Genomic DNA, 24,737 nt, shown 5'->3' on the forward strand with positions numbered 1-24,737 from the left:
CCCGCTCCCCGTAACCCCTAATTCCCTTTACTTCTCGGAAACTGTCGATTTCTGTTTTAAATTTATCTAATGATGTAGCTTCCACAGCTTCCTGGGGCAGCAAATTCCACAGACCTACTTCCCTCTGAGTGAAGAAGTTTCTCCTCATCTCAGTTTTGAAAGAGCAGCCCCTTATTCTAAGATTATGCCCCCTCGTTCTAGTTTCACCCATCCTTGGGAACATCCTTACCGCATCCACCCGATCAAGCCCCTTCACAATCTTCTATGTTTCAATAAGATCGCCTCTCATTCTTCTGAACTCCAATGAGTAGAGTCCCAATCTACTCAACCTCTCCTCATATGTCCGCCCCCTCATCCCCGGGATTAACCGAGTGAACCTTCTTTGTACTGCCTCGAGAGCAAGTATGTCTTTTCTTAAGTATGGACACCAAAACTGTATGCAGTATTCCAGGTGCGGTCTCACCAATACCTTGTATAACTGCAGCAATACCTCCCTGTTTTTATATTCTATCCCCCTAGCAATAAAAGCCAACATTCCGTTGGCCTTCTTGATCACCTGCTGCACCTGCATACTAACCTTTTGATTTTCTTGCACTAGGACCCCCAGGGAGACAGAGGAGGGGGAAACAAGGATAGAAACAAAAGACAGAAAGGGAGGAAGCAATCGTGGAAAGCAGAGAAAACAAGGGCAAAAAACAAATAGGGTCATAGTGCAGAATAAAACTAAGATGACCAGCAATCTTAAAAAGACAAGCCTAAAGGCATTGTGTCTTAATGCGCGGAGCATTCGCAATAAGCTAGATGAATTAACAGTGCAGATAGATATTAACGGTTATGATATAGTTGCGATTATGGAGACCTGGCTGCAGGGTGACCAAGGATGGGAACTGAACATCCAGGGGTATTCAATATTTAGGAAGGACAGGCAAAAAGGGAAAGGAGGTGGGGTAGCGTTGTTGGTAAAGGAGGAAATCAATGCAATAGTGAGAAAGGATATTGGCTCGGAAAATCACGATGTGGAATCTGTATGGGTGGAGCTAAGAAACACCAAGGGGCAGAAAATGTTGGTCGGGGTTGTCTATTGGTCCCCAAACCGTAGTGGAGATGTAGGGGAGGGCATTAAACAGGAAATTAGAGACACGTGCAAGAAGGGTACAACTATAATCGTGGGTGACTTTAATAGGCATATAGATTGGTCAAACCAAATTAGCAATAATACTGTGGGGGAGGAATTCCTGGAGTGTGTACGTGATGGTTTTCTAGACCAATACGTTGAGGAACCAACTAGAGAACAGGTGATCCTAGACTGGGTATTGTGCAATGAGAAAGGATTAATTAACAATCTTGTTGTGCGGAGTCCCTTAGGGAAGAGTGACCACAACATGATAGAATTCCTCATTAAGATGGAGAGTGAAATAGTTGAATCTGAAACTAGGGTCCTGAATGTAAATAAAGGAAATTACGAAAGTATGAGGTGCGAGTTGGCTATGATAGATTGGGGAACTTTACTAAAAGGGATGACGATGGATAGGCAATGGCTAATATTTAAAGAACGTGTGCAGGAATTACAACAATTATTCATTCCTGTCTGGTGCAAAAATAAAACAGGAAAGATGGCTCAACCGTGGCTTACAAAAGAAATTAGGGATAGTATTAGATCCAAAGAGGAAACATATAAAATTGCCAGAAAAAGTGGCAAGCCTGAGGATTGGGAGCAGTTCAGAATTCAGCAAAGGAGGACAAAGAGATTGATTGAGAGGGGAAAAATAGAGTATGAGAGTAAACTAGCAGGGAACATAAAAACTGACTGTAAAAGCTTCTATAAATATGTCAAGAGAAAAAGATTAGTGAAGACAAATGTAGGTCCCTTACAGTCAGAAATGGGGGAAATTATAATGGGGAACAAAGAAATGGCAGAACAATTAAACACATACTTTGGTTCTGTCTTCACAATGGAGGACACAAATAACCTGCCAGAAATGTTAGGCAACCAAGTGTCTAGTGAGAGGGAGGAACTGAAGGAAACCAGTATTAGTAAAAAAAAATAGTGCTAGGGAAATTAATGGGGCTAAAGGCTGACAAATCCCCAGGGCCTGATAATCTACATCCCAGAGTATTAAAGGAAGTGGCCCTGTAAATAGTGGATGCATTGGTGATCATCTTCCAAAATTCTATCGACTCTGGAACAGTTCCTACAGATTGGAGGGTGGCAAATGTAACCCCACTATTTAAAAAAATGAGGGAGAGAAAAACAGGGAATTACAGACCAGTTAGCCTAACATCAGTAGTGGGGAAAATGCCAGAGTCTATTATAAAAGATGTGATAACAGAACACTTGGAGGGCATTAACAGGATTGGACAAAGTCAGCAAGGGTTTATGAAAGAGAAATCATGCTTAACAAATCTACTGGAGTTTTTTGAGGATGTAACTAGTAGAATAGATAGGGGAGAACCAGTGGATGTGGTGTATTTGGATTTTCAGAAGGCTTTTGATAAGGTCCCACACAAGAGTTAGTGTGCAAAATTAAAGCACATGGGATTGGGGGGAATATACTGGCATGGATTGAGAAATTGGTTGACAGACAGGAAACAGAGAGTAGGAATAAACGGGTCTTTTTCCGAGTGGCAGGCAGTGACTAGTGGGGTACCGCAGGGATCAGTGCTTGGGCCCCAGCTATTCACAATATATATCAATGATTTGGATGAGGGAACTAAATGTAACATTTCCAAGTTTGCAGACGACACAAAGCTGGGGTGGAATGTGAGCTGTGAGGAGGATGCAAAGAGGCTCCAATGTGATTTAGACAAGTTGGGTGAGTGGCCAAGAACATGACAGATGCAGTATAATGTGGATAAATGTGAGGTTATCCACTTTGGTTGTAAAAACAGAAAAGCAGATTATTATCTGAATGGTGATAGATTGGGAAAAGGGGAGGTGCAACGAGACCTGGGTGTTCTTGTACACCAGTCGCTGAAAGCGAGCATTCAGGTGCAGCAAGCAGTTCGGAAGGCGAATGGTATGTTGGCCTTCATTGCAAGAGGATTTGAGTACAGGAGCAGGGATGTCTTACTGCAGTTATACAGGGCCTTGGTGAGACCACATCTGGAGTATTGTGTGCAGTTTTGGTCTCCTTATCTGAGGAAGGATGTCCTTGCCATGGAGGGAGTGCAACAAAGATTTACCAGACTGATTCCTGGGATGGCAGGACTGATGTATGAGGGGAGATTGGGTCGACTAGGCCTATATTCACTCGAGTTTAGAAGAATGAGAGGTGATGTCATCGAAAGATATAAAATTCGAACAGGACTAGACAGACTAGATGCAGGGAGGATGTTCCCGATGGCTGGGGAGTCCAGAACCAGGGGTCACAGTCTCAGGATACGGGGTATGCCATTTAGAACCGAGATGAGGAGAAATTTCTTCACTCAGATGGTGGTGAACCTGTGGAATTCTCTACCACAGAAGGCAGTGGAGGCCAAGTCATTAGATGTATTCAAGAAGGAGATAGATATATTTCTTAATGCTAAAGGGATCAAGGCATATGGGGAAAAAGTCGGAACAGGGTACTGAGTTAGACGATCAGCCATGATCATTTTGAATGGGCCGAATGGCCTCTCTTGCTCCTATTTTCTATGTTTCTATGAGTATGTGGCTTCCTTATTCTTCCTTCCAAAATGTACCACCTCACACTTGTCTATATTGAAATTCAATTGCCAATTACATGCCCATTCTACAAGTTTATTAATGTCTTCCTGTATTTTGTTGCAGTCCTCAATTTGGTGTTGTCCACAAATTTTGAAATTGTACTTCCGATTCCAGAGTCCAAATTGTTTATATTAATGGTGAACAACAGTGGTCCCAGCACCGATCCCTGTGGAACATCACTTCCCATCTTTTGCCAGTCTGAGGAACTGCCTTTAACCTACTCTCTGTTTTCTGTTTTGTAGCCAGCTTGCCATCCATTCTGCTACTTGTCCCCTGACTCCACATGCTCTGACCTTCGTCATGAGTCTACTATGTGGTGCCTTATCGAAGGCCTTTTGAAAATCCAAATATATTCCATCTCGAAGAAGATGCAGTTTTCCCCACAAAGAACATCTGTTTCACATCCTATCACTGCACAATTAGTAATTAATTTACACAGGCACAACCCAATTAAGAACACTGGTGCCGACACAATTAAAGCAAATCCTGACTGAGGTGATTAACTCAAGCAAGCAGGACCGAAATAAACCGCTGATACCTGCAGTCAGAGCAAAGGTCACTTTTAGTTCAGAGGTTCAGTGGCCTCCATCTTGGACAGGAGGGTAGAACAGTTCAACAGTCCACTTGTCCAGTTACCAAAATCTCATCTGCTAACGTATGTATGTGTTTCTTCCCCCGCCCCCACCCCGGGAGCAGTGACTGACTCTCCCTGTGTGTATTTGTGAGTCCCCCACCCCACCCCGAGAGTAGTGACTGACTTCCTTTCTCTCTGACAGATACTGATTACCTGAAATGGCTTTTCCCGCATTATGTGAAGTCCAATCTTTACCACTTCTGTTACACGCAATTTGGACAGTGTGTTTCCATCTGTAACTACTGGAACGGTGAGTAACCAAGATCGTGTGCTCTGACTGTGTACAGTGTAAATATCAGTCTGGTTACAGGCTGTCCCTGTGTTCTGACGATACAGTGTGACTATCAGTCTGATTACACTGGACAAATCAAACCCGGCCAATTACCGCCCCATAAATCTGCTCTCAAATATCAGCAAAGTGATGGAAGAAGTCGCCAATAGTTCTATCAAACGGCACTTTCTCACCAATAACCTGCTCACCGATGCTCAGTTTGGGTTCCGCCAGGAACTGATTACAGCTTTGGTCCATACATGGACACGGAGTGAATTCCAGAGGTGAGGTGTGAGTGACTGCCCTTGACATAAGGCGACATTCGACTGAATGTGGCATCGAGGAGCCCTGGTAAAACTGGAGTCAATGGGAATCAGGGGGAAAACTCTCCAGTGGCTGGAGTCATACCTGGCACAAGGGAAGATGGTGGTGGTTGTTGGTGGCCAATCCTCTCAGCCCCAAAAACTCTCCAAAAACTGAACTGGACCAGCCACATAAATGGCGTGGCTATTGGAGCAGATCAGAGGCTGGGTATGTGGCTCACCTCCTGACTCCCTGACTGGGTACAGTGTGAATGTCGGTCTGTTACACACTGTCCCTGTGCTCTGTGTACAGTGTGAATGTCGGTCTGTTACACACTGTCCCTGTGCTCTGACTGTGTACAGTGTGAATGTCGGTCTGTTACACACTGTCCCTGTGCTCTGTGTACAGTGTGAATGTCGGTCTGTCACACACTGTCCCTGTGCTCTGACTGGGTACAGTGTGAATGTCGGTCTGTCACACACTGTCCCTGTGCTCTGACTGTGTACAATGTCAATGTCGGTCTGTTACACGCTGTCCCTGTGCTCTGTGTACAGTGTGAATGTCGGTCTGTTACACACTGTCCCTGTGCTCTGTGTACAGTGTGAATGTCGGTCTGTCACACACTGTCCCTGTGCTCTGACTGTGTACAATGTGAATGTCGGTCTGTTACACGCTGTCCCTGTGCTCTGTGTACAGTGTGAATGTCTGTCTGTTACACACTGTCCCTGTGCTCTGTGTACAGTGTGAATGTCGGTCTGTTACACACTGTCCCTGTGCTCTGTGTACAGTGTGAATGTCGGTCTGTCACACACTGTCCCTGTGCTCTGACTGTGTACAGTGTGAATGTCGGTCTGTTACATGCTGTCCCTGTGCTCTGACTGTGTACAGTGTGAATGTCGGTCTGTTACACACTGTCCCTGTGCTCTGACTGTGTACAGTGTGAATGTCGGTCTGTCACACACTGTCCCTGTGCTCTGACTGTGTACAGTGTGAGTGTCGGTCTGTTACACACTGTCCCTGTGCTCTGACTGTGTACAGTGTGAATGTCGGTCTGTTACACACTGTCCCTGTGCTCTGACTGTGTACAGTGTGAATGTCGGTCTGTTACACACTGTCCCTGTGCTCTGACTGTGTACAGTGTGAATGTCGGTCTGTTACATGCTGTCCCTGTGCTCTGACTGTGTACAGTGTGAATGTCGGTCTGTTACACACTGTCCCTGTGCTCTGACTGTGTACAGTGTGAATGTCGGTCTGTTACACGCTGTCCCTGTGCTCTGACTGTGTACAGTGTGAATGTCGGTCTGTTACACACTGTCCCTGTGCTCTGACTGTGTACAGTGTGAATGTCGGTCTGTCACACACTGTCCCTGTGCTCTGACTGTGTACAGTGTGAATGTCGGTCTGTTACACACTGTCCCTGTGGTCTGACTGTGTACAGTGTGAATGTCGGTCTGTCACACACTGTCCCTGTGCTCTGTGTACAGTGTGAATGTCGGTCTGTTACACACTGTCCCTGTGCTCTGACTGTGTACAGTGTGAATGTCGGTCTGTCACACACTGTCCCTGTGCTCTGACTGTGTACAGTGTGAATGTCGGTCTGTCACACACTGTCCCTGTGCTCTGACTGTGTACAGTGTGAATGTCGGTCTGTCACACACTGTCCCTGTGCTCTGACTGTGTACAGTGTGAATGTCGGTCTGTCACACACTGTCCCTGTGCTCTGACTGTGTACAGTGTGAGTGTCGGTCTGTTACACACTGTCCCTGTGCTCTGACTGTGTACAGTGTGAATGTCGGTCTGTCACACACTGTCCCTGTGCTCTGACTGTGTACAGTGTGACTGTCGGTCTGTTACACACTGTCCCTGTGCTCTGACTGTGTACAGTGTGAATGTCGGTCTGTTACACGCTGTCCCTGTGCTCTGACTGTGTACAGTGTGAATGTCGGTCTGTCACACACTGTCCCTGTGCTCTGACTGTGTACAGTGTGAATGTCGGTCTGTCACACACTGTCCCTGTGCTCTGACTGTGTACAGTGTGAATGTCGGTCTGTTACACGCTGTCCCTGTGCTCTGACTGTGTACAGTGTGAATGTCGGTCTGTCACACACTGTCCCTGTGCTCTGACTGTGTACAGTGTGAATGTCGGTCTGTCACACACTGTCCCTGTGCTCTGACTGTGTACAGTGTGAATGTCGGTCTGTCACACACTGTCCCTGTGCTCTGACTGTGTACAGTGTGAATGTCGGTCTGTCACACACTGTCCCTGTGCTCTGACTGTGTACAGTGTGAATGTCGGTCTGTTACACACTGTCCCTGTGGTCTGACTGTGTACAGTGTGAATGTCGGTCTGTTACACACTGTCCCTGTGGTCTGACTGTGTACAGTGTGAATGTCGGTCTGTTACACACTGTCCCTGTGCTCTGACTGTGTACAGTGTGAATGTCGGTCTGTTACACACTGTCCCTGTGCTCTGACTGTGTACAGTGTGAATGTCGGTCTGTTACACACTGTCCCTGTGCTCTGACTGTGTACAGTGTGAATGTCGGTCTGTTACACACTGTCCCTGTGCTCTGACTGTGTACAGTGTGAATGTCGGTCTGTTACACACTGTCCCTGTGCTCTGACTGTGTACAGTGTGAATGTCGGTCTGTTACACGCTGTCCCTGTGCTCTGACTGTGTACAGTGTGAATGTCGGTCTGTCACACACTGTCCCTGTGCTCTGACTGTGTACAGTGTGAATGTAACGAGTGATCAGATCAGGTCCTAATGTCTGATTTGTTTCTGTGTCTGTTTCAGACCCGCACCATCACGACCTTTACCTCAACACCAGTGATTACTTGGCCTTCCTGAACAGCGAGAGGGAAAACCCAAACGCCACAGGTAACACAGTCTGGTCTGATGGGCCGCAGGGCCGGGCTTATCACAGGTGGTACTTTCCAGAACACCAGTCACCATCAAACAGTCCCAGGGCAGGTACAGGGTTAGATACAGAGTAAAGCTCCCTCTGCACTGTCCCATCAAACACTCCCAGGGCAGGTACAGGGTTAGATACAGAGTAAAGCTCCCTCTACACTGTCCCGTCAAACACTCCCAGGGCAGGTACAGGGTTAGATACAGAGTAAAGCTCCCTCTACACCGTCCCATCAAACACTCCCAGGGCAGGTACAGGGTTAGATACAGAGTAAAGCTCCCTCTACACTGTCCCATCAAACACTCCCAGGGCAGGTACAGGGTTAGATACAGAGTAAAGCTCCCTCTACACTGTCCCGTCAAATACTCCCAGGGCAGGTACAGGGTTAGATACAGAGTAAAGCTCCCTCTACACTGTCCCATCAAACACTCCCAGGGCAGGTACAGGGTTAGATACAGAGTAAAGCTCCCTCCACACTGTCCCATCAAACACTCCCAGGGCAGGTACAGCACTAGCTACCTATCGTGGAGCGCCCTCCACTGGTCCTCAGCCCTGTGTAGGGACAGTGCACTCTGTTGTAAAAGTGTGTAATTTTTCATTTTCCACACCAGCTATGTTTGTTGTGTCCCTGAATGGCAGACCAGCAGATTAGGAACTGCATTGATCATCGCCCAAATTGAGCCATGATAGCCAATAGAGAGAGAGAACTTACATTCAGTTAACCTGGACTGGAGTTGAACCCAGTCCCAGAGGGGGAAAGGACAGTGTCTGACCCACTGTCCCGCCCAGTCCCAGAGGGGGAAAGGACAGTGTCTGACCCACTGTCCCGCCCAGTCCCAGAGGGGGAAAGGACAGTGTCTGACCCACTGCACCACCCAGTCCCAGAGGGGGAAAGGACAGTGTCTGACCCACTGTCCCACCCAGTCCCAGAGGGGGAAAGGACAGTGTCTGACCCACCGTCCCACCCAGTCCCAGAGGGGGAAAGGACAGTGTCTGACCCACCGTCCCACCCAGTCCCAGAGGGGGAAAGGACAGTGTCTGACCCACTGTACCACCCAGTCCCAGAGGGGGAAAGGACAGTGTCTGACCCACCGTACCACCCAGTCCCAGAGGGGGAAAGGACAGTGTCTGACCCACCGTCCCACCCAGTCCCAGAGGGGGAAAGGACAGTGTCTGACCCACTGTACCACCCAGTCCCAGAGGGGGAAAGGTCAGTGTCTGACCCACTGTACCACCCAGTCCCAGAGGGGGAAAGGACAGTGTCTGGCCCACTGTACCACAGTCCCAGAGGGGGAAAGGACAGTGTCTGACCCACTGTACCACCCAGTCCCAGAGGGGGAAAGGACAGTGTCTGACCCACTGTACCACCCAGTCCCAGAGGGGGAAAGGACAGTATCTGACCCACTGTACCACCCAGTCGCAGAGGGGGAAAGGACAGTGTCTGACCCACTGTACCACAGTCCCAGAGGGGGAAAGGACAGTGTCTGGCCCACTATACCACCCAGTCCCAGAGGGTCCAGTGTTTCTTGTACCTGCTCCGTGGGATGTAATGGCGGTTGTTTACCAGACTCTGGCGGGGTTTCTCGTTCTTTGATCTGTTGATTTTTTTTTTTGTCCTTTTTTTATTAGAATGGAAGAAAAATTTTCTGAGGATCAAGAATCTCGTTCTGATTGGGGGACCGGACGATGGGGTCATAACCCCGTGGCAGTCGAGGTACGAGTGGGAGGGGGGGGGTGTTGTGGTGAGGTGGGTGTGGTGACGGGGGGGGGGGGGGGTGTTGTGGTGAGGTGGGTGTGGTGACGGGGGGGGGGGGGGGTGTTGTGGTGAGGTGGGTGTGGTGACGGGGGGGGGGGGGGGTGGTGTTGTGGTGAGGTGGGTGTGGTGACGGGGGGGGGGGTGTTGTGGTGAGGTGGGTGTGGTGACGGGGGGGGGGGGTGTTGTGGTGAGGTGGGTGTGGTGACGGGGGGGGGGGGGTGTTTTGGTGAGGTGGGTGTGGTGACGGGGGGGGGGGGGTGTTGTGGTGAGGTGGGTGTGGTGACGGGGGGGGGGGTGTTGTGGTGAGGTGGGTGTGGTGACGGGGGGGGGGGGTGTTGTGGTGAGGTGGGTGTGGTGACGGGGGGGGGGGGGGTGTTTTGGTGAGGTGGGTGTGGTGACGGGGGGGGGGGGGTGTTGTGGTGAGGTGGGTGTGGTGACGGGGGGGGGGGGGGGGGTGTTGTGGTGAGGTGGGTGTGGTGACGGGGGGGGGGGGGGTGTTGTGGTGAGGTGGGTGTGGTGACGGGGGGGGGGGGGTGTTGTGGTGAGGTGGGTGTGGTGACGGGGGGGGGGGGGTGTTGTGGTGAGGTGGGTGTGGTGACGGGGGGGGGGGGTGTTGTGGTGAGGTGGGTGTGGTGACGGGGGGGGGGGGTGTTGTGGTGAGGTGGGTGTGGTGACGGGGGGGGGGGGGTGTTGTGGTGAGGTGGGTGTGGTGACGGGGGGGGGGGTGTTGTGGTGAGGTGGGTGTGGTGACAGGGGGGGGGGGTGTTGTGGTGAGGTGGGTGTGGTGACGGGGGGGGGGTGTTGTGGTGAGGTGGGGGGGGTGATGGGGTGGGGGGGTGTTGTGGTGAGGTGGGTGTGGTGACTGGGGGGGGGGGTGTTGTGGTGACGGGGGGGGGTGTGGGTGGGAGTGCGGGGAGAGGGAGGTGCCCTCTGTTTCGAGACTCCTCTCTGGTAGCCTACATTGTGCTGCTGAGATGGGGACAGAGCAGCGGTCTCCAGACCGTTGCCAGCATCTGTCCCCATTGTTAGTGCGAGATACAGGAGAAGGTGCAATAAAGATTCACAAGGATGATCCCAGAACTGAGAGGTTGTAACTATTTCTGTGCTGTTAATTCTGTGTAATATGTATATACACATGTCCCCTTTAAACAGATTGTCTGGGGGAGGGGCTCTTTCTGTTGACGGCCTCACACCCTCATTTCACCACAGTCTAAGTCAACTTTGTTTAAAAATGAACCCAGTCGGAGGATATTTGAAGTTCTGTAGTTTTTTTTGTTTTGAGCTCCTTGTTGACTGCCTGTTTCTTTTACAGTCACTTTGGGTTTTACGATGAGAATGAGACAGTGGTGGATATGAGAGAGCAGCTGGTAAGTTGTCAGGCACCCACAGGAATGAGTTGCAGAGTCTGCAGCTCGAGGGGAGGAGGGGGGTGGGTGGGAACGGTGAAAGGGAAGCTCCAGGACCCCCCTATCGGTACCCGGCCTGCACAGTGGTCCGTCCTCCAGGGATCGACCTGCCTTTCTTCCACCACATTCTGGTCCACGGGAGACGACTCCACTTTGCCAGGTTTTCCAGACTTCCCTCCCCCTCTGCTATTCTGCTTTAACCATTTACACCTCCCCTGGACCCATCTCTTGTTTCTTTACTTGTCCCATTCCCACCGTCCTTGCCTTGCACCATCATCCCTTTTGTCATTTAACCACTCCTGCCCACCACCCTATCACAGACCTTCCCTTTTGTTGTTCCCACCCTTTCCTTGGCTCTGTATTTGGTTAAAATATGTTCATCGCTAACATCTTCCAGTTCTGATGAAAGGTAATCGATCTGAAACGTTAATTCTGTTCCTCCTTCCACATATTCTGCCTGACCTGTGTGTTTCCAGTCTTTTCTGTTTTTATTTCAGATTTCCAGCATCCGCGGTGTTTTGCTTTTGATTTAAGAACCATAAGAAATAGGAGCAGGAGTCGGCCGTACAGCCCCCCGAGCCTGCTCCGCCATTCAATCAGATCGTGGCTGATCTTCGACCTCAAATCCACTTTCCCGCCCGATCCCCATATCCCTTGATTCCCCGAGAGTCCAAAAATCAATCGATCCCAGCCTTGAATATATTCAACGACTCAGCATCCACAGCCCTCTGGGGTGGGGAATTCCCTATGGGGTAGTTGTCCAGAGCTTTTGATCCCTTTTTATTAGAAGGGGGGTGTTGTGGCCTCAATGTCACTCTTTTGTATGTGTTGGGAGGATGAAAAGAGCCTCATCCTTGAATTATTGGGGCGATTGGTGGATTGTTAGAATGTGCGAATGAAAGTAAAATTGGACAGTGCAATACCACCGCCACCTGGCCGAGAATGGTATTGCAGGAATAGAAATTCGGATTTTTTTTTTTAAATAGTGCAGCAGCACCACCTATTGGCTTGTGGTGATATTGCAGCAACATTTTCCCCTGTTCTATTCCTAACCAGCAGGTCGGTCGCACTATTATATTGTGTAAATACGTATAGTTTACTTGGTGCAACAGCGCCACTTGCCAGTGAAACAGAAAACATAAAACCACAAGGAGTCTACGGAATTATTTTTTTAATCTAGTAGTTACTATGAATTTGTATTCATCATTTAGTAGGGAACATCGAAGCAGGAGTGCGCCATTCAGCCCCTCGAGCCTGTTCTGCCATTCAATTAGATCAACTCAACTGAATTTACTGTCTTATTCGATGTCAGATCCTCAGTCACAATGTTTCTGACACTAGGTCTTCAGGGTTGCTGTGGTATTAATATTTATTGGGTAATTATTAAGGTAGGTGAACAAAACAGTATTTACTGTTAAAAATCCTATTTTCCATGGAGCAACACCACCACCTGCTGGCTGATATCGGGACTTCACAAATTTATTTTTTCCTGTGATACCAATTTTGGTCACCTGGTGGTGGTATTGCACTCAGGTTTTTCGAAGTCAACATTTTTGCCGATAACTGGACTATTCTGGGGGCTGGTGGTGTGGCCGTTCACGAACTTTCAATAACTAGTACAGAGTGGATTAGTGGAGTGCTGTTTGTGGCTGCGAATGGCGGAGTTACATTATTCAGAAACGGACTTTCACTGCGTCCCAAAGGCACTTGGGGGCGTATTACAAATATTGGTCATAAACAAGTTACAGCGCCATCTGTTGGATGAGATCGGAATGGAACCAAGCTGCTTTCCGCAGTACCGTTCCCCACCAGCTGGTGGTGGTGTTGCATCGTGTATAAAGATAAACATTTTTTTAAAACGATGCAACAGCGCCATCTGTTGGATAAGATCGACATCGAACGAATACATTTTCCACAGTACCGTTGTCCACCAGCTGGTGGTGGTGTTGTATGGTGTACAAATCAATATACAAAAAATCAATGTAACAGCGCTATTGTCAGAGCTGTAACAGCACTGCCTGTTGGATGAAAGTTTCATTGCACAAATATATTTTCTGCTGTATCACTCTCTGCTGACATGTGGTGTTGTAAATTTAAAAAATAAAATTCTCCAGATGCTGGAAATATAAAACAAAAACACAACGCAGGAGAATCTCAGCAGGTCAGACGGTAGCCGTCAAGAGAACATAAGTTGATCTTGTTTTGGATGTTGCATGTGGGCATCTGTTGGATGAGATTGCCATATTTAAGGAATAGGGAAATGGCAGAGACGTTAAACAAATATTTTGTATCTGTCTTCACAGTAGAAGACACAAAAAACATACCAGAAATAGTGGGGAACCCAGGGGCTAATGAGAGTGACGAGCTTAATGTAATTAATGTCAGTAAAGAAAAAGTGCTGGAGAAATAAATGGGACCAAAAGCCGATAAATCCCCTGGACTTGATGGCCTACGTCCTAGGGTTCTAAAAGAGGTGTCTGCAGAGATCGTGGATGCATTGGTTGTGATCTTCCAAAATTCCCTAGATTTGAGAACAGTCCCAGCAGAATGGAAGGTAGCAAATGTAACACCGCTATTCAAGAAAGGAGGGAGAGAGAAAACAGGGAACTACAGGCCAGTTAGCCTGACATCAGTTGTTGGGAAAATGCTGGAATCCATTATTAAGGAAGTGGTAACAGGGCACTGTCATAATATGATCAGGCAGAGTCAACATTGTTTTATGAAAGGGAAATTGTGTTTGATAAATTTATCAGAGTTTTTTGAGGATGTAGCTAGCAGGGTAGATAAAGGGGAATCAGTGGATGTCGTATATTTGGATTTTCAAAAGGCATTCGATAAGATGCCACACGGACGGAAAACCGAGACTAGGGATAAATGGGTCATTTTCAGGTTGGCAGGCTATAACTAGTGGAGTACCTCAAGGATCAGTGCTTGGGCCTCAGCTATTTACAATTTATATTAATGTCTTGGATGAAGGGACCGAGTGTAATGTATCCAAGTTTGCTGACGATACAAATCTAGGTGGGAAAGTAAGCTGTGAGGAGGACACGGAGTCTGCAAAGGGCTAGAGACAGGTTAAGTGAGTTGGGCAGGAAGGTGGCTGATGGAGTATAATGCGGAGAAATGTGAGGTTATTCACTTTGGTAGGAAGAACAGAAAAACAGAATATTTTTTAAATGGTGAGAAACTATTAAATACTATTGGCGTTCAGAGAGATTTGGGTGTCCTCGTACAAGAAACACAAAAAGTTAGCATGCAAGTACAACAAGGCATTAGGAAGGCAAATGGCATGTTGGCCTTTATTGCAATGGGGTTGGAGTACAAGAGTAAGGAAGTCTTAGAACAATTGTACAGGGCTTTGGTGAGACCTCACCTGGAGTACTGTGTACAGTTTTGGTCTCCTTATCTAAGGAAGGATATGCTCGCCTTAGAGGCGGTGCAATGAAGGTTCACTAGATTGATTCCTGGGATGAGAAGGTTGTCTTATGAGGAGAGATTGAGTAGAATGGGCCTATACTCTCTGGAGTTTAGAAGAATGAGAGTTGATCTCATTGAAACATATAAGATTCTGAGGGGGTTTGACAGGGTAGATGCTGAGATGTTGTTTCCCCTGGCTGGAGAGTCTAGAACTAGGGGGCATAGACTCAGGATAAGGGGGTAGGCCTTTTAAGACTGAGATGAGGAGAAATTTCTATACTCAGAGGATTGTGAATCTTTGGAATTCTCTACCCCAGAGGGCTGTGAATGCTGAGTCGTTGAGTGAATTCAAGGCTGAGATCGATAGATTTTTGGACTCGAGGAGAATCAAGGGATATGGGGATCGGGCGGGAAAGTGAAGTTGAGGTCGAAGATCAGCCATGATCTTATTGAATGCCAGAGCAGGCTCGAGGGGCCTTATGGCCGACTCCTGCTCCTATTTCTTATGTTCTTATTTCTCCGCAGTACAGTTCTCCGCCAGCTGGTGGCGGTGTTGTACCGTGTAAAATTCGATAACAAAAGTAACAGCGCCATCTGTTGGATGAGATCGGCATTGAAAGAATATATTTCTCCGCAGTACCGTTCTCTGCCAGCTGGTGGCGGTGTTGTACCGTGTAACAATCAATATATAAAAAAGGAACAGCAGGTGGTTCTAACGGACTGATTATTTTTCAACTGCGATTAAAAAGTTGAAATAGAAACAGAGATTATTGGAAATATACGAGGGGGAGTGGGACTGTCCGGAGATGACAGTCTTTATGTTAAAGTTTGGACTGGTCTTTTAAAAGAATCCAACAGGATATCCTGCTGTGGAAGAATTATGGAAACACAAAATTGTGGGGAATAGAAGGAAACTTGTTGACATTTCCCTTTTTTTGAAGGGCACTGAAGATTTTGGTTGGGACCCACTCATTTAGAAATTGTAACTCTTCCTGAGGCCTAGTCCCTTGGTGGGCACGTGCTTGGGCTGTTGCATTGTATAATGGGATGTCCTTGTATTCCCCTGTAAGTGTTTGTCCCTCTGTCCGTGTTCTGAGGGAAAATTGCTCAAGACCTGAGTGCACGTGCCAGAAAATCTTTTTCTGATGAGCTCAAATGTTTAATTTTCCTTTCTTTTTTGTCCCCTCCACTCCTGAAGGGGCCGAGGGCGGTGCTGGGGCGGGGGGCCGAGGGCTGTGCTGGGGCGGGGGGCCGAGGGCTGTGCTGGGGCGGGGGGCCATGGGCTACAGGTGCCACCAATATTTGGCCCAAGCAACCAGACTGACTGTGTGTCACAATGGGCGGGGAGAATCACAGTCCAGCCTGGGTTTGACAGTTTTAATTCGGAGCCACGAGTAATGTTGTGTTTAAGTGACAACCTCGAAATGTAATTTAAACTATGCTTTCTATTCCCATCCAGGTTTACCTCAAGGATGCGTTCGGCCTGAAAAGTCTGGACGCGAGGGGAGCCATTACCACCTTTGTGGTCAACAATGTGCATCACACCCAGTGGCACTCCAACCAGACGGTGTTTGACAACTGCATCATCAAGTGGCTCACGTAAAAAATAAGCGGGACATCTGTGTAGTTAAGGGCGGGTGAACTGTGAACTCAGAACATGCAGCAAACCAAACCGAACGGCACAAAGAAGTTCCCTCTGCGAGGGGGTGGGGGGAACACACTGAAGACCTGGAAGGTTTTCTGTGGGCCCCCAGTTTAAATGCAATGACAATCGCCACTGGAGGCTGATCTGAGTGAATGGATCTAACCAGGTGGCACCAGTGCCTGTTTTACCTGCCTTAGTGTGTGATGGAGGGAGGGGGCAAAGAGTCCTACTGGTGAAGTCCAATCCAGGAAGGGAGAGTCCCAGTGTGATTTTAAGAATAAGCAAAAAGTTTACAAGTAACTTTCTTCATTTAATTCTCACCCTTCTCGTTCTTTTCCTGTCCACCCCTTCCCACTCCCCGCTGAGAGGGAGAGGAGACAGGGAACCTGCTCCAATGCTGAGAAAGGAATAGAAGGATATGCTGATAGGGTGAGATGAAGTCAGGAGGGAGGAGGCTCGTGTGGAGCATAAACACCAGCATGGACCTGTTGGGCCGAATGGCCTGTTTCTGTGCTGTACATTCTATGTAATGCTGCTTTTTAAGCTGACTGCTAACCATGCAATCTGAATCCAATGTACAAAACATTTTCAGATATTAAGATTGATTCTGAAATGACTACCTCAGGTGTTCTGCCCCTTGACTCTTTGACAAACACTAATTAAACGGAGTGCGGCGGGAGTGGAGAAGAGGCAGATGGGCCACTCAAAGTCAAAATTAACCATCGTCATGTGAAGGATGGAAATCAGTCTGATCTGTGTCGATTAATCTGCAACCCACCCAGTGATTTATTGTATATCTACACTCTGCTGCCTCAGCTCAAATACCTCCTGGACAGGTTAATATTTCCATCCCAGAGTTGATGGCTGGGATTCTGCTGTGGTCTTCACTGGTTGAATTTGACTCCCCAATGCCTCCTATTGATTTGATTTCCCCTTCCTGACAAAGTTCTGTATCTGACCAGTTCGGTCTGGTTTGTCTCTGTTCAGAATTCCCTTCTCCTTTTGTAACCTGGATGTTTAATCGTTTCAAAGGAAATTTGTGTTTTTGAAGGGACGAAGAGTGTTTTCTATATCTAAGCTTTTAAAATCATATTTCAAAGGAGTAGTTTTGAATGAATGAACTGAGTTTTTAAGGAACAAATATTTGAGATTTTTGTCTTTTATATAAAATGTGAAAGAACATTAAAGCAGGAAAATGTTTGAGCATCAAAAGTGAGCCATGATGTGGAGATGCCGGTGATGGACTGGGGTGGACAAATGTAAGGAGACGGACAACACCAGATTATAGTCCAACAGCTTTACTTGAAATCACGAGCTTTCGGAGCTTTGCTCCTTCGTCAGGTGAACCCCCGGCCCTCGGCCCTGACCCAAACCCCTCGGTCCTGACGAAGGAGCAAAGCTCCGAAAGCTTGTGATTTCAAATAAAGCTGTTGGACTATAACCTGGTGTTGTGCGTCTCCTTACATCAGAAATCTGAGGAGGCCCAATTCTCTCCATTGAAGGGGGACAAAGAGGCTGGGAACGGTTCGGATTAAAATGAGCTGCTTTTCCTTGTAGTGCCGCGTTCTCCCAGCAGGGGGTGGTATTGCACCGCATTAACCGCGCGGTGCGACACTGCCACCCACTGGCCGAGAGCGGTGCTGCGGGAACCGCCCGTCGCTTTAAACCGCGCTTCAGGTGAATCGCTGCAACATCCGTGTCCATTTGACGAATATTGTTCGAGTCCGTTGGGCCTGCTTCACAACTTGTCGACCTCAAATCACCGGTGTAAAGTGATCATTGTCTGGTGTGAAATGATTGTTGAATACGGGGAAGCAGTGGTTCAGTTTGTCCCTCCATTGATTTATTTCATGTCTTGTGTTTTCCCGGGCGGATCACTCACAGACCCCCGGTGAGAATCCTCTTCCGACCGGGCTTCATGCGGGAAAGTTTCTGATGATCCGAATAAGTGAGCGTGAGGTGGTGGGTGAGGAGAGCGAGAAATGGCAGCTCAAGGGAGAGAAAAGTGAGTGATGTGACTGTGGGGAGGAGCCCGGCCGCCAGTCACTGGCACAATGACGGTCGGCTCTTCCGGATCGGGCGGAGGAGCAGACCCGAAACCCGGACCCCGGACCCCGCCCCGGATCAGACCCGAACCCCGGCCCCGGATCAGACCCGAACCCCCGGCCCCGGATCAGACCCGAACCCCCGGCCCCGGATCAGACCCGAACCCCGGCCCCGGATCAGACCCGAACCCCCGGCCCCCGGACCCCGAGCCCTGACCCGAAACCCGGCCCCCGAGCCCTGACCCGAACCCTCCCCCCGGCCCTGACCCGAACCCTCGACCCTCGGTCCTCGGCCCTGACCCGGACCCGAACCTCGCCCTGAAATAAAAACTGGAAATGCCCAGCGGGTCCACGAGGGTCTGAAGAGAGGAAGTTGATCAATGTTTCTGGGTGTCGGTCTTCACCAGAAGAGGCTGTCAAATGGTCTGCGGCTGGAACATTAAACCATCTCTCTTTTCAGATGCACTTTTAGTTTTTAAAAATCTTATAAGAAATGTAGTTTATTTTAATGATGAGATTTGTTCAACTAATTCCCTGATAATATCCTGAGTGTGTAAACACTCTGAAGATGAATGGTAGAGTTTGGTTTTGATTGGGAATGTGTGAGAATGTGAAGGCTGAGGATCTTCCGCTGTGTCTGTTTGTTTTAGCCATGTACAAATCTCACTTGTTCCAGTCGATCTTTCTGCGGCTTTGCATTTCATACATTTTAAAAAGTCTTTAATTTGGTGTCACACTTGATTAAAGTCCAGTCTTTCTTTGTCCTGTTTACAAACAGCTGCAGTTGCACCAAGATCCTGACAGTGGCGCCATTGAGTCTATAGGAATTCTCTGAACAGCGCCATCAACAGGCGTTTGGTGTTACTGCAGCACCATGTCGGGAGGCAAAAACATCTCCTCAATTTAGCTTTTACATTGGAACATGGGAACAGGAGTGGGCCATTCAGCCCCTCGAGCCTGTTCCGCCATTCAATTAGATCACGGCTGATCTGTACCTCAACTCCATTTAGCTACCTTTGATCCATATCCCTTTAATTTGGTATATGTTAAGACATTACAATACCTCTTCCATGAGCTTAACCCAACTGCCTGATGTATGAACAAGAGCCCGGAAATTACACAAGGATATTATCCTACAAACACTTCACAATTCTATCGAACTCCTGTGTTGGCTATTTTAACGGCACCTTTATCCTATTTGATTTAAACTGGTAATGCCTCCAAGTTAAAAGTGTACAGAGGAGTTTGGTGAGTGCTGAGCACTCGGACAATGATAACATAAGAAATAGGAGCAGGAGCAGGAGTAGGCCAATCGGCCCCTCGGCATCATTAACCCTCGGCATCATTACAGATTCTTAATCAGTTTACAGATATTCAACTCTTGTTAATAATTAGTTTGACAAAAGTTAATCCTTGTGGAAGAGAGACAAAAAATTGTGGGGTATATTTTAAATTCCTGACACACTTGATACATAAACATGGTGGGGGGGAGGTCATTTAGTTTGCAGGTGTGAGGGGGACAACTAATGCAATACACAATATTGTGCATTCAGTGTTACTGTGCATTTTATAAAGAATATCATCATTTTGACACACTGGCTGCTCTGCTTCCAGTGTTTCAACAGCAATAGAACTTTTAATTTTTAAATTATTGTGATTCTAACATGTCACTGCCGGGTGAATTCCTGGGCCCTGCCTGGATCAGCAGCTCATCTCCTGTAATATAGACTTTATTTCACTAGTGGTTGCATATGCGGGTTGTGGGATTAGTGTTCATACCATTTGTATCCTTTGCACACTAGAAATGTTTATTGTAAACAATTTTACAACACCAAGTTATAGTCCAGCAATTTTATTTTAAATTCACAAGCTTTCGGAGATTTCCTCCTTCCTCAGGCAAATGTTTCAAGAGCTCCTTGAAGCCTACGCATTTATACATATAGAACAATACATGGTGTTTACAGACTGCCCCTGCAGAAATGTTTAGGATATTTCCCTTGTGTTGAAGAATGGAGGGATAAATAGAACATATCCAGACTGAGCACGACGAGATCCCAGGAGCAAATCTTCAGGTTTGCTGACAGCTTTCACCCGCTCCATCCGAGCTGTTTGTGAAGCTCTTCATCTGAGCCGGGTCTTTCCTCCCCTTCACTTTCAACTGTAGTTTTTGTTTCCGTTTTATTCTGGTTGAACGGCAAGAAGGATTCTTGTTTTAGCGACCAAACCCAGGAATAGTGATTAGTCCAAAATCCCGGAAAGCATAACCAGTGTCTGCTGTGATTGGCATGTGTAAATGAGAGAAGGGAAATAATGCTTGAATATTTAATTTTCAGATCTATTGATATTTAATAAATAGATAGCGATGCAAAAACCTTTCCCCATGCAGTTCTCGATATGTGACTGTAATAGAGGTGGGGTTATCCATGACAGCTGCTGATTTAGAGGGAGCAAAATGTCCCATAGATGTTGATTATGAGGGTGCAATGCACCCCCAGTCTGAGGAGATTGGCTTTGTTCCATTCAGCGATGGGCTGGGCCCATTGTTTAATACAAGTTGGTGCCTATGGTGTCCAACAGTGATCTGGTAGGATGTTGTACACTGTAAGGCTGACATCATTATAGAGAGGGGTTCACAGTCAAATCCAGACATGGACTGGATATGTAGGGAAGGCAGTTCTGTAGGATATTGGCCAGAGCTGTAATATCTAGATAAACTGAGGGGGGGGGTGGAATATACTGAACCAGAATCAACCATATGTGATGATTCAACAAACTGAGCTTTCTCTGTAATCATTGTAACTTGTTTCCACCTTTTTGCAGATTGTTTGTAAATGATTCCAATGTTGCCTCATTCTTCTACTGTCCAATAAAAGTATTTTAAAGAGCGTGTGACTAGAGAATTTTAAAATCAAGGCATTCTCGGACTGGGAGGCAATATAGACCCTAAGCTCTGGAATTCCCTCTTTAAACCTTTCTGCCTCTACCTCTCTCCTCCTTTCAAGACGCTCCTTAAAACCTATCTCTTTGACCAAGCTTTTGGTCACCTGTCCTAATGTCTCCTTATGTGGCTCGGTGTCAAATTTTGTTTGATAATTGCTCCTGTGAAGCGACCTGGGACATTTTACTACATTAAAGGGTGGGTTGGGGGACAGGTAAAGAATGAACACCACCAGATCCCTTTCAGTGAGACATCAGCTGTTGCAGTCTGAGCTCCCACCACAGCAGCTCATTTGCTGCCCCATTTGCTGGGGCTTACTGTGATCTGTGGACCCTTTTCTCCAGCAAAGCTATAACAGGGCCTGGAGCTAACGGCTTCACAACCTGTGGAGTAAACTGCAAACAGCTTCATTGATTTGGTCGCAAAAAATAAAAGATGCGCCTCCACGTTTTATTCCTCAGGTATCCAGCAACACATATCATTAGTGACAAGGGAAAAAAACTAACAATCTCTATTTAAAGAGGATTGAGGGAGTTTGGGAATCTTTAGTTTAAAGAGTTTTATTTTTCCTTGCAGTTCACTAGGGTACCAGATGGTTTTGACTATTTTAATTGGACTAAAAAGGGTGGCACTGGGACATAAATTGGGACGACAAGGGACAAGGGACCCCTCAACCCGAGGAGGGCACCACTAATAAAACAGTCTTACACAAGGCCCAGCACTCCTACTCCTTCTGATCCTCAAGGAACCTTTCAGAAATGTTAAAATGTAATACTTACCTGGGCTCTCTGGCCCTATACTGCTTGCACGATTCACACATCTGAGTTAAATTTATATCCGGGTCTGAATGATGTCATTGGACCTCGACATTTCAACATTCGTGAGTGCCCCCCCATCTCAACACCGTGTGCAGCGGACTCACCTCCACACTCCCGAAACCCTGGGAATTGAAATAGCAGTGGAGGCACAGTGGGCTGCCATTTAAACCCCCAGGCAGGCGGGCAGGGTTAAAATCTAGGCCTGTGTGAAACAGAAAGTGTTACACACACTCATAAGCATAAAAACACGCTTTTAAAAAAGTTTATTGGTTAATCATTTGCGTTTTCTACTTCATGCACATTTTAAATCTATTACCAATTATAACTTGGATATCTTTGTTGGCTTAAGACTGCAAAAATACTGTTTCTTAGAAGGATGGGGGCACACATGGGATAGAGATCTTGAAGGGGGTTGCGCAAAAGAAGTTTGGTAATCACTGGAGTAGTGGAGGGTTAGAAAATTCATTGCATATTATTGTAACTTGTAATAAATCCCCAGGTTTTATGTAGTTTACATAAATGAAAAGCTCTTGAAATATGTTCTTCACAACACGGTGGTGACGCTGCTGTTTAAATCCAGATGTGCTGCTCCCTGCCCTGGGATTACACACGAGACCCGCCGAGTACCACTTGTTAGGAATGAGTGACCATCACTCAATTTGGTAACTCAACGAAAAGCGGAAGTGAAAGTGAAAGTTTTCAGGACTTGCTGCAGTGAATGTGCGCACTCGTTACAGATCGGTTGGAAGGCGGAAAATCTTAGATCAGATTGTCGGAAAGTGAGAGGTGAGTCCCAAATATTCTTTAATTCTCAGTGAGATTGGGCCGCTTTTATTAATGGTGAAAGGTCCCAACCTAATACAAGGTGTTGATCGGGGAGCTGCTGGAGATCGTCCAGCGAAACGTTGAAAACTTTATAAAATGTCTGTAATCATCGAACAGTGTGTGTAACTGGGCCCTATCGGTATAAGGGAACGGTAGGGAGAGGTCATTTTACATATTAAACCGTTAAGGGCAAACAGAGCGATCAGAAAGAGACACGGAAGTAAAATGGAGGAACAAAATCTTGGGCCGGCCATTAAATTAAACTTTACCCACTGGGTGTTTACATTTAAAGTCAAATAGTTCAGCCCTGTAGATAGTTGCGGAATCTCCTCTCTTGAAATAAATCTTTAATCCAAGAGCTTCATGTTAATTAATCTACACTGAATGCAGTTTGCTACTTTGCTTAAATACAGTCTCTTTAAGGCGTGGTCGGAAACATTAATTTCAACATTTGAAGTGTAATTCGAGCAGATCTCCTCTTGTGGCACTGCACTCGATAGCTCAGCGGATATTAATAAAAAGCACAATACTACAGATGCTGGAAATCTGAAACAAAAGCGGAAAAAGTTGGGAAACACGCAACAGATCAATTACCATCGATAGTATCTCTTCCCTTGAAATAAATTTGTGTCCAAGAGCTTCTCCTGTGCTAAAACCACCCGCTATTGGTCTCTTGCACATCCTCCTTTTTAATCGCTCCACCATTGGTGGCCGTGCCTTCAGCTGCCTGGACCCTAAACTCTGGAATTCCCTCCCTAAACCTCTCCACCTCTCTCCTCCTTTAAGACCCTCCTTAAAATCTACCTCTTTGACCAAGCTTTTGGTCACTGATCCTAATATCTCCTTATGTGGCTCGGTGTCAAAATTTTTTTGATAATCACTCCCGTGAAGCATTCGTGGGACATTTTACTACGTTAAAGGGAATTCCAGAGCTGAGGCTGCTGAAGGCACGGCCACCAGTGTTGGAGCGATGAAAATCAGGGATGTGCAACAGGCCAGAATTGGAGGAGCGCAGAGATCTGGGAGGGTTGTCGAGCTGGTGGAGGTTACAAAGATAGGGAGGGGTGAGGCCATGAAGTAATTTGCACCCTGATCACTTATTCCTGGTTTAATTTGTTGACCCTTTTCACCCTTGGTGTTGCTCTGCCCTATGGAGCCTGACCTTGGTTTCTCATTAAAAAGGTTACTCTTGTGCTGGTCTTTTTTTAAAAAAAACATATTTTCTCTTGTGTGACAAAGTAAATGTAATAATCCATAAATTCAGGAATGTGAAAGCAAAATTCTATTAATAAGCAAAACTAGGAATGTTTTCAGAGTTATTTTACTAAATTCATAGTAGTTTATTTGACCATAAAAAGAGTTAAATCTGTGGAGTGAGAGTTTTACATTTCACCAGAAAAATGGTAGAAGTGGCACACAGTCTGTTTAACAATGGCATGTTAATACTGATGTGGAGATGCCGGTGATGGACTGGGGTTCACAATTGTAAACAATTTTACAACACCAAGTTATAGTCCAGCAATTTTATTTTAAATTCACAAGCTTTCGGAGACTTCCTCCTTCCTCAGGTAAATGTTCAAGAGCTCCTTGAAGCCTACGCATTTATACATATAGAACAATACATGGTGTTTACAGAATGGTGTGTTAATACTGCACATAGAACATAAGATTTATGACACATAATGAGAACTGCATCACTTTTCTATGATCAGGAGATGGTTATTCGGCTAAGATCTCACAACGATGGAAGAAATGAACCTCATTGTGCTTTTACTCTTTGGGATTCTGTTCTCTGTATATGGTAAGGAATATTAACATTTATTCATTTAATTATATTTTTACATTTTATGCAATACCCAACATAATATTCTGCTGTGAAGGTGAAGCTGTGTCTCTTAAGACTGTAAAGTCTAATTATTAAGTAAACATAGGCTGAGGTCTTTCAGAATTTAACTGCTGATTGGTTAGTAGACTTTCTTTGGAAAAATGCTCAGACTGGAGGTTAGAAAAGCAGTTCAAGAGAAACCAGCATCTTAAGATTGTTTTGTAGGAGTAGCAGAT

The 24,737-nt window shown here is 46.7% G+C and overlaps 2 protein-coding genes across 2 annotated transcripts in view; both read left to right on the top strand.

Moving 5' to 3' along the window:
* Positions 1 to 17,432, top strand: part of LOC137305090 (lysosomal thioesterase PPT2-A-like) — a 39,842-nt gene extending 22,410 nt beyond the window's left edge. Inside the window, exons 4-8 of the mRNA XM_067973870.1 lie at positions 4,483 to 4,590; positions 7,712 to 7,795; positions 9,456 to 9,540; positions 10,895 to 10,949; positions 15,865 to 17,432. Of these exons, the coding sequence (XP_067829971.1) occupies positions 4,483 to 4,590; positions 7,712 to 7,795; positions 9,456 to 9,540; positions 10,895 to 10,949; positions 15,865 to 16,008 (476 nt within the window). The 3' untranslated portion in view covers positions 16,009 to 17,432. The remainder of the gene's footprint in view (positions 1 to 4,482; positions 4,591 to 7,711; positions 7,796 to 9,455; positions 9,541 to 10,894; positions 10,950 to 15,864) is intronic.
* A 5,017-nt stretch (positions 17,433 to 22,449) lies between these two features.
* Positions 22,450 to 24,737, top strand: part of LOC137305087 (butyrophilin subfamily 1 member A1-like) — a 36,634-nt gene continuing 34,346 nt past the window's right edge. The window contains exons 1-2 of the mRNA XM_067973867.1: positions 22,450 to 22,637; positions 24,389 to 24,477. Coding sequence (XP_067829968.1) covers positions 24,420 to 24,477 — 58 coding nt within the window. The 5' untranslated portion in view covers positions 22,450 to 22,637; positions 24,389 to 24,419. The remainder of the gene's footprint in view (positions 22,638 to 24,388; positions 24,478 to 24,737) is intronic.

Source organism: Heptranchias perlo, chromosome 39 (assembly GCF_035084215.1).
Source record: "Heptranchias perlo isolate sHepPer1 chromosome 39, sHepPer1.hap1, whole genome shotgun sequence".
Lineage (NCBI taxonomy): Eukaryota > Metazoa > Chordata > Chondrichthyes > Hexanchiformes > Hexanchidae > Heptranchias > Heptranchias perlo.